Source organism: Chinchilla lanigera, unplaced genomic scaffold, assembly GCF_000276665.1.
Source record: "Chinchilla lanigera isolate Chin_1 unplaced genomic scaffold, ChiLan1.0 scaffold00182, whole genome shotgun sequence".
NCBI classification, from domain to species: domain Eukaryota; kingdom Metazoa; phylum Chordata; class Mammalia; order Rodentia; family Chinchillidae; genus Chinchilla; species Chinchilla lanigera.
In genome coordinates, this window is record NW_004955583.1 from 1,065,684 (window position 1) to 1,078,599 (window position 12,916).

At 52.0% G+C, this 12,916-nt stretch overlaps 2 protein-coding genes across 2 annotated transcripts in view; both read right to left on the reverse strand.

Moving 5' to 3' along the window:
- Positions 1–8,643: 8,643 nt before the first annotated feature.
- Positions 8,644–9,745, reverse strand: LOC106147569 (lipoma HMGIC fusion partner-like 2 protein). The gene has a single exon (XM_013509823.1). The coding sequence runs from the start codon at positions 9,369–9,371 to the stop codon at positions 8,775–8,777; it is 597 nt and encodes a 198-aa protein (XP_013365277.1). The 5' UTR covers positions 9,372–9,745; the 3' UTR covers positions 8,644–8,774.
- Positions 9,746–10,175: 430 nt separating this feature from the next.
- LOC102026373 (HLA class I histocompatibility antigen, B-27 alpha chain-like) overlaps positions 10,176–12,916 on the reverse strand; it is a gene marked incomplete at its 5' end in the record, with an annotated part of 3,715 nt that continues 974 nt past the window's right edge. The window contains 3 exons of the mRNA XM_013509779.1: positions 10,176–10,183; positions 12,318–12,350; positions 12,763–12,888. Coding sequence (XP_013365233.1) covers positions 10,176–10,183; positions 12,318–12,350; positions 12,763–12,888 — 167 coding nt within the window. The remainder of the gene's footprint in view (positions 10,184–12,317; positions 12,351–12,762; positions 12,889–12,916) is intronic.

Here is a 12,916-nt window from a genome sequence, read left to right on the forward strand (position 1 = left end):
CCTCCCTCCTGTGGTTGCTTGCTCTGTGGCACAAGGCCCAAAGGCCATGAGAGGACACGGCAAGGCCACCAAAGCAAGCCACAGAGGGCCCTCACCAGAAGCTGAATTTGCCCGTACCCTGTCTTTGACACAGAACTCCCCCGCCTGTGATAGAAAGCATTTCTGCTGATTCAGTCACCCGGGTCACACTGCTTGGTCATGGCAGCCCAAGGTGTAAAAGACACTGCAAAACTAAGCACCAGGAAACACTGCCTTTGCAGGCTCAGATTCAGGGTTAAGGGATCTTGGCCATAGCATTGATGCATTCATCTCATAAACAGTTTGGGTTCTCGGACCTAAAGCATAACCCCAAGAGGTACAAATTCTGAGGAGCAAAGAGGCTACAGAACACGGAAGGGCTGAGGACAGCACAGAAACACAGGAGTCTGAGGACCTCGTCTAAACCTGAGAGGTAGGAATTGACACCCAGTGCAGTGTTGGGAGGAAACAGGGTTTCCTATCATCTCCATCAGAAACAAGGGCAATAAAACAAAGAAAACATGCAGGCCATAAGAAATGCAAAACAAGTTGCTGACACTGAAAGGGGTTGGTGTCACAAACTTAGGTCCCCGCCCCCAGCTGTTTATCTTGATGGTCCCTTTGGATGTGAACTCAGTGAAACATGATTAGGTTCACTGGTTCAACAACTATGCATTAAGTGCACAGCTGGGCCAGCAATATTGTAGTCGCTGAGATAAGGGAGAGAAAAAACCTGTCAAAAATGCATCCTGTCACAGGCTTCTCATTACAGTTTCAGGAGATGGAGAAGAAATAAACACTGAGTGACATGTTGTATCCAGTCCTGATTTATGCTGAAGAGAAAAGCCAGGCAAAGAGAATGTGTAGTGTAGTGAGTGCTTGTCTGCATTCCTTCTCTGTCCTGGCTGAGACAGCATACCCCACCCCAGAGTTGAAAGAGGAAAGGTGTATTTCACTCACAGTTTTTAGAGGTTTCAGTCCATAACTGGCTGGCTCCAAGGCATGGGCAGGAACCTGACCATGTGGTGCAGGAGCCTTTGGGACTGGCCGATGGGAAAAGTTTGGAAATCTTGGGAGATGCCTGCTGAAAAAGGAGAGCCAGAACATCTCAGGGTATGGAAGGGAGATTCTGGTCAGAGCTCCAAAGAGCAGAAGGCTGATAGAAAGGCTGCCAGTAAAGACCAGGCTCAGGAGTTTTGTGCTGGGAAGAAGGACTGCACTGACTACTGGGTTCCAGATGATGTGTGTTCTGGCTTTGCAAAAAGTTTGTCTGCATTTTGCTCATGTCCAGAGGCTTTACTTATGTCCAGAGGTGCAGTGCGCAGTGGAGGGCAGAGCAGAAACCCCAGTGTGTGCCCTGGCGCTGGCTAACAAGCGCCTGCGTTCTCTAGGCCCCGGGCAGCCACCAAGCCCAGACTTTCCCGGCTCAGTCTCAGTTAACGTTCAGCCCTTAAATATTTCAGCCAGGAGGCCCGAGGTTAAAAGCATCTTTTGGTGACCACCCAAAGGGCAAAAAAACACTTGCCAGTGCAACCAACGTCTACAATGTTCCTGAAATAAACGCTGATTTTGGACCTGTAGGCTGAAGGATCACAGTAACGACCCAGATCGGTCCGAAGGAAAGACAAGTAGAAAGGCTCCCGCTGCGCCCCTCAGACCAGAGACTGGCGCCTGGGACTTGGAATGAGATTGGGCATCTGAGATGAACGCACACTTCACAGATAAAAAAATACAAATGTCAAATAAATACATGACAAAATGTTCAACGTCAGTGGTCATTCGAGAAATGCAAATTAAAACATTGAGATTCCATCTCACCCCAGTAAGAATGGCTAGCATTAAGGAATCAACCAATAACAAATGCTGGAGAGGCTGTGGAGAAACAGGAACTCTTCCCCTCTGCTGGTGGGAATGCAGACTGGTGAAACCACTGCAGAAAGCAGTTTGGAGATTCCTCAGCAAACTAGGCAGAGATCCTATTCAACCCAGCTATTTCCCTCTGGGTATGTTCCCAGAAGATCTGAAAACATCATATCACAGGGATATATGTGCACCCACATTCATAGCAGTGCAATGTGTAATTGCTAAATTGTGGAAGCAACCCAAACGTCCACCCACTGAGGAATGGATAAAAAAAATTGTGGTACTTTCATATGCTGGAATATTACTCACCTATAAAGAAAGATAAACTCTAGGCTTTTACAGGTAAAGGGTCACAACTAGAGACCACACTCATAAGTAAAATAAATCAGACCGGCATGTGTAAGCATCACATTGTCTCAGTAATGTAAGACTGGAAAGAGAGAATAAAAACTAGGAGGTATGATAGTCACTGTGCAATGAAAGGAAAATGCTCAAAAGTAAAGGGCAACTGGGGTGTGGGAAAAGAGAAGGGAAAATTATGTAAGTGTGTATATACAGGATAGGTAGCACAGTTGTTGTCTTGGTTACTTTTCTCTCGTTGCTGGGACAAAATACCTGATGCCCAAAATTAAGGAAGGAAAGGTTTATTTTGCTTTACAGTTCGTGGAGGTTTCAGTCTGTACTTGGCAGATTATAAGGCAGAGTGGCACGTGGCAGAGAGCTACAGCTCAGGGTGGCAGACAACAGCAAAAGCTACAAGCACACACCAGAGCAGAACGGAGGAGGAATTGCCTCAAGCACTCTTTTCCTCTCCCTTACATATGCAAACTATCCACCCCAGCATGGGCGTAGCTCTCACACCCATAATCAGTCAAACTCTAAAAGCCTGCCCCATGGCCTCATGAGGCTTTGGGGGGACACCCAGACACAAAGCATAACAGTTGTACTACTGTCTTCTATTGCTCTACGGAAAGGAACAGTTAATGACTGCTTGTTTGGTCCATCTTGTATTTGCTTTCCTGAGAAACCACTTTGAAGTTATCAATAACTAATACAACAACTGCGGTTAATTTCCTACAACTTGGTCTGTAACTCCATTTTGTTTGTGTTATTCTTATGCTATTTTGTAAATGGATATCTGTCTGCTAATATGTTTTCCTTCTTTTATTTTTTAAAATTAAAGAAAAAATGAGAGAGAACGGCGGAGCGGCAGCCCTCGCGCCCCAGCCGCAGCCCGTGCGAGCTCGCGCGGTGCCAGCCCGCGGTGCCCAGGCAGTGGGAGGTGAGGTCACACCCCGACCACAGCTCCCCTCCGACGCCGACCTCCGCTCCCCTCACACGCAGGCCTCGGCTCCCAGGGACCCGGGCGACTCCTTAAGGAGCGTTTCCAAAGCGAAGAACCACAGTGGCGCACTGGGCGCGGCCGGCCGACCCTTCCTCTGCGCGCCGAGGCTGGGAGGGAGAAGGCGCCGCCCAGCGCGGCCCGAGCCCACGGCCCGCAGCGCTCCCGTCGCCGCTAGAGCGGCTGCCAGGCAGCAAGCGGTGGGCACGGGGCCACATCCTCTCCCGCTGCCCAGCCCGTGCTCACACAGATTCCCACGTCCGCACTGGGCAGGTCGCTCCGCTCCTGCCACAGAGCCTTCATCCCTGCGGGCGCTGCGTCCCTGGTTTCCTTTCTCGTCCTCAGACACAGCGCCTCTGCTCAGGGCTGATTGCTGAGACCTCAGGGCATCTTTTGGAGCACCCGTGATACAGGCAGCCGCGCGGGCAGAGCCCATCCTAGGCTGGCTCCCACGGCCTGGACACCGAGTGGCTCCCTGTCCCCCACAGGGACCCCAAAGACGCCACATTCTGCTTAAACCCACGGGAACGACTTCCTTCCACCTCCGTCCCCGCTGCCACCAGGAATTGGAGGACAGAGACTGTCTTCATTCCCGAGAACCTCATGTCCCCTCTGCTCTTGATCAGGAGACCGTAGCTGTGCACGGGAGCAGCTTCCTGTCAAATACTCCCGGGAAGGGACGCAGGGAACAGCCAGGTCGTTCTCAGAGCCCGAATGGGATTGAGAAGAAACATTCTCTGTTTGCCTGCAGTGCGCACAGAGAGAAGCTGGCAGTTCAAACGCACTTGGAAACTGGCAGGACCGTCTTCCTCCCCGGAGGGTGTGAGTGAAGGCAGGAGCAATGCCAGGGGCCCGTGCACCTGGGAGGGAAGCGGGAGACCCTGTGTGTTTTCCAGCTGTGTGGGAGTTTTGCGGGCAGTGTCCTCAGCCACACTCTGAGGTCTCCATTCCCGGAACCTGAGACCCTCCTCCCTCTCCCTGCTTGCTTCCTCTGCAGCTGTGGCCCGCCCGGCCCTGCCCTCTCTCCCCTACAGGAAGGGAGCAGGCACTGGGCTCAGGAGCCGCTGCAGGGAGGTCTGAGCTCCGGCTGAGGCTGGAGGAGGGAAGGCGCAGGGGCCAGGCGGGGTGAGGGAGAGCAGACCCGGCCCAGCCAGGTGGAAGGGCTGGGAGTGCAGGAGGCGTCCACAGCATCGGTTTCCATCACCCACAGGGGGCTCCTTCCCCAGCCCCACAGCAGGGAAAGAGCAGCAGGGATGTGGGACGGTGCAGCTGAGAGAACGTAAAGCTGCTTCTGCCCTGGCTGGTCTCCTCCTCTCACACCACTGCCCGTGGCTGAGGTGTACGTTGTACAGACTGAGTTTTCATCGCATCCCAGCATCCTGGCAGTTTTGAGCAGAACAATGAAAGCAAAACGTTTGCCTTGGACTCAACAGTACTGTCCCTTTTCAAACTTCCTAAATGGCCACAATATGGTTTCCTTTTCCTTATTTCTTATTTGGGACAGGGGCTTCCTAAATTGACCAGGCTGGCCTCAAACTAACTCTCCTCCTGCCTCAGCCTCCCAGACTACAATAATAGAATTCCGTTCATTTTTCCAGGCCAGGATATGACCCGGGAACACCTCCTCTGCTCAATCCCATAGCTTTCCTCCTCTGGAATCCAGAGCTCCTCCTCAGACAGTCTGTGTCTTTAAGGATCCCAGTGGTGTTGTAGTGGACAGGCCCTTTATTTTACAGAGAGATCTTCAGCTTGGCCTCATCTCTTGTCAACCTGTGAGGAGAGTCAAGGTATGAATTTGGGGCAGGCATTGTCCAAACACACAGAACAGAAGGGACATGACGTCAGACGTCAGTTCGGGAGCCCATGATGTCCTCTCACCCTCGGTGGGTGACAGGGTTGCCGACTTGGTCTCGTGGTGAGGCAGTCTTGGCCTGTTACGTGCACTACCAAGTGACAGTGTTCTATGGTTGTCTCAGTATTAAGGAATGTGTGAGGAGGTATTTTGGAACTTGGAACAACCTGGTCTCTCAACGAAATTTTACTATCCGGCTGTAGCACTCACTGATGACTCTTTCTGTTTTGAGTTTGTAAAATCTGGTTTAATTCACATCTGACAGGGAGGGAGCACAATGTGAAAATACATAGGCACAGGAACATCATGGGTGCTAGACAACGCATTAGTTTACGGGATAAGAGGATAACCATACATGTGAGGGTTCAAATTGACTCCATCGCTGTGCTATAGCTTTTGTTTGGCTCAAGTGGCTGCTGAATGTCAAGTGTGCCGAGGTCCCCCGGAGCACCCGACGACTCGCTTGTCCTTCGACTTTCCCACAGTGACAAGAGAAACCCAGCCGTCTCTGACTCTGGCCCACAGGGTGTCACTGCTACCCAGACCGAGGAAGGCAGGGATTCCTGGGCCAGGTATTACTGCACGGAGGTCTGTCCAAGCCAGACTTAGGCTAAGAAGGCTGCGGCCAGCCCCCCCCACAGTGGTCTAGCATTAACAGGGTCCAGGAAAGCACCCTAAGAAGCAGCGCCTGGTGATTGATTAGGTTCCAGCACTGAGCTGTCACACTCACAGAAAAAGCAACACGGAGCTTCACTTTCACATGAAAGACTTGTGTCAACTGGACCTGGCTCGCTGGTTTAACTTTCACATAAATAGTGATTATTATCATTTAGACCCGGGAGAAAACAATTTTATACCGGTCTTTCCTTCACTTAAGTTTCAAGTAGCAGTAAAATTGTTATGGGGTAATGACGAGCCCATGAAAGCAAAATGTGTAACTCTCTTTCCCAAGACAGAAAACGGCCCTGTTTTGAGTCCTGTCCAGTTTCCAAAAGAAAGAAAACGTACACACACCTCTGTTATTGCACATCTTTCACAAAACTTGTATATGTGTGATATACACATTTCAATATGCTGCACAGGAAAAGACTGTGGCACTTTGTGGGATACATGTTTAACAAGGATCATTACACCACCGATGTTTGAGAACAGGACAGAGGCCCTCCCATAACTAGATGTTACACTGTTGAGTTAGCACACAGGTTTAAAGACTCCACAGACTCGGAGGCAAACATTTCTGCTTTTGAGTGCTGTGAGATGCCCAGGCCGTCAACAAATGTTAAACGCAAAGCAGGCAGAATAAGCCTTTCCTGGGAGGGGTAACGATCCTGTTATTAGAAAGTAAGTGTGGGTCAACAAGTGGTTTTTAGAGAGCCGTAAAAAAGGGAAAAAAAGAATAATAGCAGAATAATAAAGAGCCATACAGAAGGTTTTGGTCCAGACTAGCATTACAGTCTTTTATCCCAGAGAAAGGCTGGCTAACGGGAGAAAGGCTTCTCAGACCCAATGCTTCCTTTCCGTGCGGCGGGAGACCTGCTCTCCCTCTGTCACACTGAGTCAGTCTTCTGGTAGTGTTTAGCGGTTTGGGGTTTTACTTGTGTGTGTGCCCTTTTCTCTTAGTCTTCTACATCATTCAAATTAATGAAGTGAACTCTGTCAAGTGACGCTGCTCTGGCCCAGAGGTCCTGTTTTTACTTGCGACTGCCGTTGATGGGTTCACCATGACAGGTGACCGTGGTGAGCCCTGCCACTGTAGCTGAGGAGCCGGTGACGCACAGGTGCATAGGGTGCCCTGGCCTTATGACTTGTTTCTAGGAGGCTGAGATTGTCAAATGGATTCTCTGTCTTGTAGAGGTTAATCTTCCAATAAGAAATTTAAAAAAATTTTTTATCAGGATTGGTCCGATGTAGGAAGCTGCTTTGAATGAAAAATACTGCTCAGGTTTGGAAGTCATTACCTGGCCAGCAGAGGGACTCGGTTAGACATTATCAAGCACTTTCTGGCCCAGGGGCCTTATGCAGGGGTTCCCATGGCCTATATCATGTGGTTAGAGAGATGGTCCATGTTTCCCACATCTTTACCTAGGTGTTCCAGAAGGATCTCTGTGAACCGTTCTCACTCAGAAAAAAGGCCAGAGGATTTGAGCTTCGTTTCAAAAGACTTGCTCCCATCTTGCACTTGGCCTTTCCCTGTGAAATAAGATGTTTCCAGTATGGGTCAAAGGCCACACAGAATGGAACAAAAATGTCAGTCTCCTCATTCCACTGCTGTAGAGCAGTTATCTGTTCTGCCTCCCGTAGTTCTAGACTCACACAGCTTTGACATCATTTCTGGGTGCAAAGTTAGAACTTCTGAGAAACTTTTGAATCCCAGTGGTACTTAGCACACAACATATTGCCAGTAGAAGGTGCTTAGTAGCCATTACATTTTCAAAATAAAGCCCTCTGTGAGCAGACTCATAAACCTACAGAGACTCCCAATCTCAATCCTTCAGACCTGGACAGGATTCAGGTGGTGAGGGTGCTCCTCCCTCTGCAGTGTCTGACCCGCCCCTCAGGTCAGATGCTCATTCTCATCACCACCTGCCAATCAGTGACACTGGTAACCCATGGAAACTCCGTGAAAAGTCCTGAACCTTTTCCCCTTTTCTCCTCATCCTCTCCAATAGTGGTGTTGGAATGTTTCTGTAAACAGGTACAGGCAGGTGCCATGACCTTGGTTGAGCTCGGGGTTTGCATAAACTTTCTACCCTGCGCTGCTTTCCAAGCCTCTGGAGCAGCTGTTCAGCTGCAGCCGCTGAATGTCATCTCAGTGTTCTTTCAGGATCAACACCAGTGACTAGAGAAGCTTCACTCCCATCACCGACTCCTCTTTCCTGCAAAGAATCCCACTCTGCTGCTCTGGGGCTTGGGAATCCAGCTGACCGAGGCACGATCTCCACACAGGAAAGGTCTCCCAGGGCCGAGATTCGGCAGCTCCTCCTCTCTGTGAGCACCTGCCTGCGCTACAGCTGGTGTGGAGCCCGCTGTTTCCGGAAGAAGGAAACAGGTTTCCTGTGGCAATCAGAGCACAACCTTCGCTCTAGAAGAAGGAGGCTGGGCCTGCACGGGCGCCAGCCTGGCTGCTGGAAGAGGAAACTGTCTTCTCCTGGCCAGGACCTGAGCTGCTCCTCATGTAGTTGCACGGGTCCTCAGCCTCTCCTTACATTTCTGACGCCTTGGGGCACAGCTTGGTGGTCCACTTTCCCTGGAATGCAGCCTAGAGTGAGCCCCACGCCGTTTAGAGGACCCCTCTGGTCCATTGGCCACGGCCTACCTGCTAAGTGTGTGATCTTCCTTTTAATTTCCAACTGAACAATGGGAAAGAACAGGAAGAAAAGCAGAATGCCCACTGGAGACCCATCCTAAGGCGCAGATGTGCACAGAGGCGAAGCTGTGGCCAGAACCTTCTTCTTCGTCCTCAACGCAGCCCGCCAGGCCGGCGGCCAATTGCACGTCCCCTGCTGCCAGAGACCGCGCCTTCAGGATTCTGGTCATTGTGCTTCACCAAGCCCTGGGGGGTGGAATCTGATTGGATCCCAGGACTGCAGTCAGAGTTGTCACAGGAGGACCGTGCTCCACCCTTACTTGCGCTGAGCTAAACCCCCAGCTCCTAATAGTGGTGCTTGAATGTTTCTGGCCTGTGTCCAGTAACCGCGCTTAGCCAGGTACTGCCTCTCCCTGCTGCTGTAGAGGCCTGGGCTGTGGGCTGTGGCTTTGGTAGGTGCGGGCTGTTTCACAGGATTCCAGAGGAAAAATGGCGTTAGTGTCTCTTTCCACACTACAGGAGGCAGACAGGCTTTTCCCTTCTTCGATCGCTTCCTGAACTTTGTCCCTGGAGGCTGCGATATCTGCTCGTGCGGAGGAGACAGCACAGATGGAGGTGAGGACTGTGCCGCCGCTGGCAGCGTGAAAGGCCCAGGGCACAGAGCAGTCCCTGGTTTGTGGGGGGATGCGGTGTCCACAGCAGTCTCGGCTTTCCGGCAGCCCCGGCCCGCAGGGGAGAGGACAAGAGCAGGGATGAGGAACAGGCCCGCGACCCCCGCAGGAGCCGCACGCGTGAAGACGCTCTTCTTCATAACGCTCTGCACACACGGTGCAGATGGACCCAGAGGCCTCCACGCAGAGGACGAGGATCCCCACGGCCAGGGAGATGGCAGCGAAATGCAGGAGCCACGGGCGATCTCCCGGAGCCCTTGGCAAGGACGAGTCGCGCGGGACGGGCTGCAAGCCCGGGGTTGGGAGCGCAGCACCCATAGATGCCCAGGTAGGGTGCGGGCTCGCGGGCGCCCCCTGCCGCCGCGGCCCTTGGCCTCCCTCTCAGCCCTCTGCGCTCAGGAGGGCGCTGAGCTCCGCGGGGCCGAGGCACCCAGGAGGTCCAGAGCATCGAGCGGCAGGTGACAAGGACACGACACATGTCGAAGTTTAAGGCGGAAATCCGGGATTAAAACAGCCGCCGGGGCGGGAGCGGGAGCGGGGGCGGCGGGGAAGGAAGTCGCAGCGCTATGGTCACCCACCCCGCGGCGGACGGCACCGGTGCGGGTCCTGTGCGGATCCTGGGAAATCTCACTGAGCAGCTTCAGAAACAGCCGCAGCGCACAGGACAGGTGCGTGAGCGAGTGCGTGGACGTCTGGCGTGGCCAGCGGCGCAGCGCCCAGGGCCAGCCCAGGCCCCGCAGGAGACGCTTCTCGGTGAGATGCGGGGACCACGGGCCGGCTGCGCTCAGGAGTCTGTTTCCAGTGTACCGCGCCGAGCCCGGGCCTCGCGCTGCGCCCACCGCACCTCGCTGCCCATTCCCGCCCACATCGCTTACTACCATCAAGGCTGCAAAACATTCACTATGGGCGCCACCATTTCTCTATACATACGAGCTGGGGTTCCACAGGAGAGAACAGCGTTTCCTCTTCCTCCTATTGCTTCTTTACGTGTCCATTTCATATCCGGATGCGTTAAGGTGTTCAAGCTTTCTTTAAGGGGTTATATTAGCGCTGGTTTTTAAGTCCTGATTCAGTCCCTAATTGCCTAGGTAACCTTGGACAGATCACTGACCCTTCTGGGCCTTATGGTCCTGTGTGTAAAAGAGAAAGAGAAGAACTTTGTGCAGCGTTCTTCTCAAGGTCACCTCTCCCACATTCCCCTGGCTCTGAGGGACCAGGTTCAGTCCATCACACACATGTAAACTTCAGTGCAAGAACAGGAGAGGGGAGAAAATTTATGTATAGATCAGTAACGACCTGGGCACTCGCTAAAGATCCCAGCTACTGGGGAGACAGGCCGGAAGATCACCACTTCCTGCAGCCTCAGCAGCTTATGAGACCTTGTTATGCTTTGTGTCTGGATGTCCGCCCCAATCCTCATGCAGTCATGGGGCGGGCTTCTAGAGTTAATGATTGATTCATGGTCGAATGCTGGAATTATGGAGGTGAGTGCGAGCCCCTCCCTGGGGCGGATCGTTTGCATACAGTGTAAGGGAGGGAAAGAGGCTGCCTGCCTCCCCTCCTCCCTTTCTGCTCTTGCTACTTTTGCTGTCTTCCACCACCATGAATGGTTGCCCTCTGCCATGTGCCACCCTGCCTTGGAGCCAGCCAAGTATGGACTGAAACCTCCACAGATTGTGAGCTAAATAAACCTTTCCTTCCTTAATCTTGGGTGTCAGGTATTTTGTCACAGCAATGAGAGAAAAGTAACCAAGACAGACCCTGTCACAAAATAGCGGGTTCTGGGGCTGCAACTCAGTGGTAGAGTACTTGCCTAGCAGGGACAGGGCCCTGGGTTTAATCTCCAGAAAAGGACAGAAGAGAAAGAATCAATGACTAAGGGTTTCCAAATGGGATAAAAGACTTGAACGTATAGACTCAGGAAATTCTGTGAGCATCAAGCAGAATATAAACAACTGAAATCGTATCTAGTCAGACAGAAAAGGAAGGAAACAGAAAATCTGGAAATAACTAGAGAAGAAGGACAGATCACACACGGAGTGACAAGAATAAGAATGAGCAGTGTGTGACCTGCTAATGTGAAATCAAAAGCAAGAGACCGCAGAAGACATTGCAGTGACACTTAAGGTACTGTAAGAATATTGTCATTAACTGAGACCTCTGTCTATATCCAGGAAAAAAATTTCCATCTCCACGTAACAGTCAAGGCAAGAAGAGAACAAAGACTCAGAAACTCAAACTCTGAAGAAACAGGCCACTAATCCATACCACAACACTGGTGAGCCTCAGGCAGGCATGGTAGCTCATGCCTATAATCCCAGCACTTGGGAGGCTGAGGCAGGAGGATCATTGTGAGTTTGAGACCAGCCTGGTCTCAAACTTGGGAGGCTGAGGCAGGAGGATCATTGTGAGTTTGAGACCAGCCTGGGCTACAGAGTGAGCTCAAGGCCAGCCTGAGCTGCACAGCGAGAGCCTGTCTCAAAAAGACAACAAAACAAAACAAAACAACACAGATGAGCCTCACATGCATTTACCAGGTGAAAAATCCCACAAAAGGTTCCCCATTATCTGACCCCATTCACATGTCTTTCAGGGAAAGCAAATGTCGAGGGGCAGAAAGTAGCTTGGGGTTGTAGTCACGGCTTGGCAAGAGAGTGGCACAGAAGACTGATATATACTCTCAGGGGGAAGGAGAGGTTCTGTGCAGTTCCTGATTACTGGTGACAGCATTCCCATGCCCTTGTTAATGTAATGCAGTGTCAGCGTAAACACAGCACCGCACATTACAGACTATGAGCTCTGTGTATGCAAACTGATTTATAAGTACAGGGCCGGGATCCCAGAAAATAAGACCTAACTGGAAAGTAATCAGCCTTGAAAGCTAGAGGTCAAACACACCAGCTGCAGGCACCATGCCTTCCCTTCCCCTACAGAACACCACTGAGCAGGAGAAGAGCAAGGTCTGATCTTCTGCATGGCAGTGGCCGTCACTATTGGGATGAGCAGCGCTTATTATCGGTTGAGGTCTTATTTTCAGGGAAACACAGCACAGGAGTTACACATACGCATTTGCTTTTATAGAAATGTGCACAGCTCTGGTCTGCACTGCATGGCACACAGGTCTTCAAGCCTGATTATTTCTACACTGTAGGTTCACACCTGAGCTGGTGTCAGTATGTGCAGCTGCACATCAGGGATAAACAACTCAAATGGCTCCCAACTACAGGACCCCCAGGCTCTCAGGAATCAGGCCCCCATACTTACCTGCAGCCTGAGCGTAGCCCCCTCCTTCTACACCTGTGGGAAGCAAATGCCCTGTGAGAAGCCAGGGAGGAGGCCGGGCCTTGACAGCCTGGAAGAACTGCCCAGGCCTGGACCCAGGGAAGTTTCCAGGGTCTGGGATGCAGACCCAGGGAAGGAGCAGGAGGCACGAGGAAAGGACATGTTCAGGACCTGTGCCAGCTGCCCTCCTGGAGCTCCGTCCTAGCAGGGACCTTCCCTTCCGACCCTGACTGCTGGGATCAGGTCCCCATCTCCACAGCCCTCTGGGTGACAAATCTGTCCTTCCTATCCCTTATGCTATACAAGAGTGAGCGTCCTGAGAACCAGGGCTGAGTGAGCACCTGTGTGTGTGGATGGTGTTCACCATGAGGGGACGCACTTCTCCTGGGGGCTGAACTTGAATGCTCAGGCCCTGACCCCTTCTTACCTGCCCTCTTTCTCCTCCACATCACAAGAGCCACCACAGCAGTGACCAACAGGAGACTGAGGACGGCAGCAGTGACTCCTATGGCTGTGACCCCTCCAGTGGGGACGGTGGGCTGAGGAGACGGCTCTGGGAAGGGAAGGGAGGTGAGAGGTCC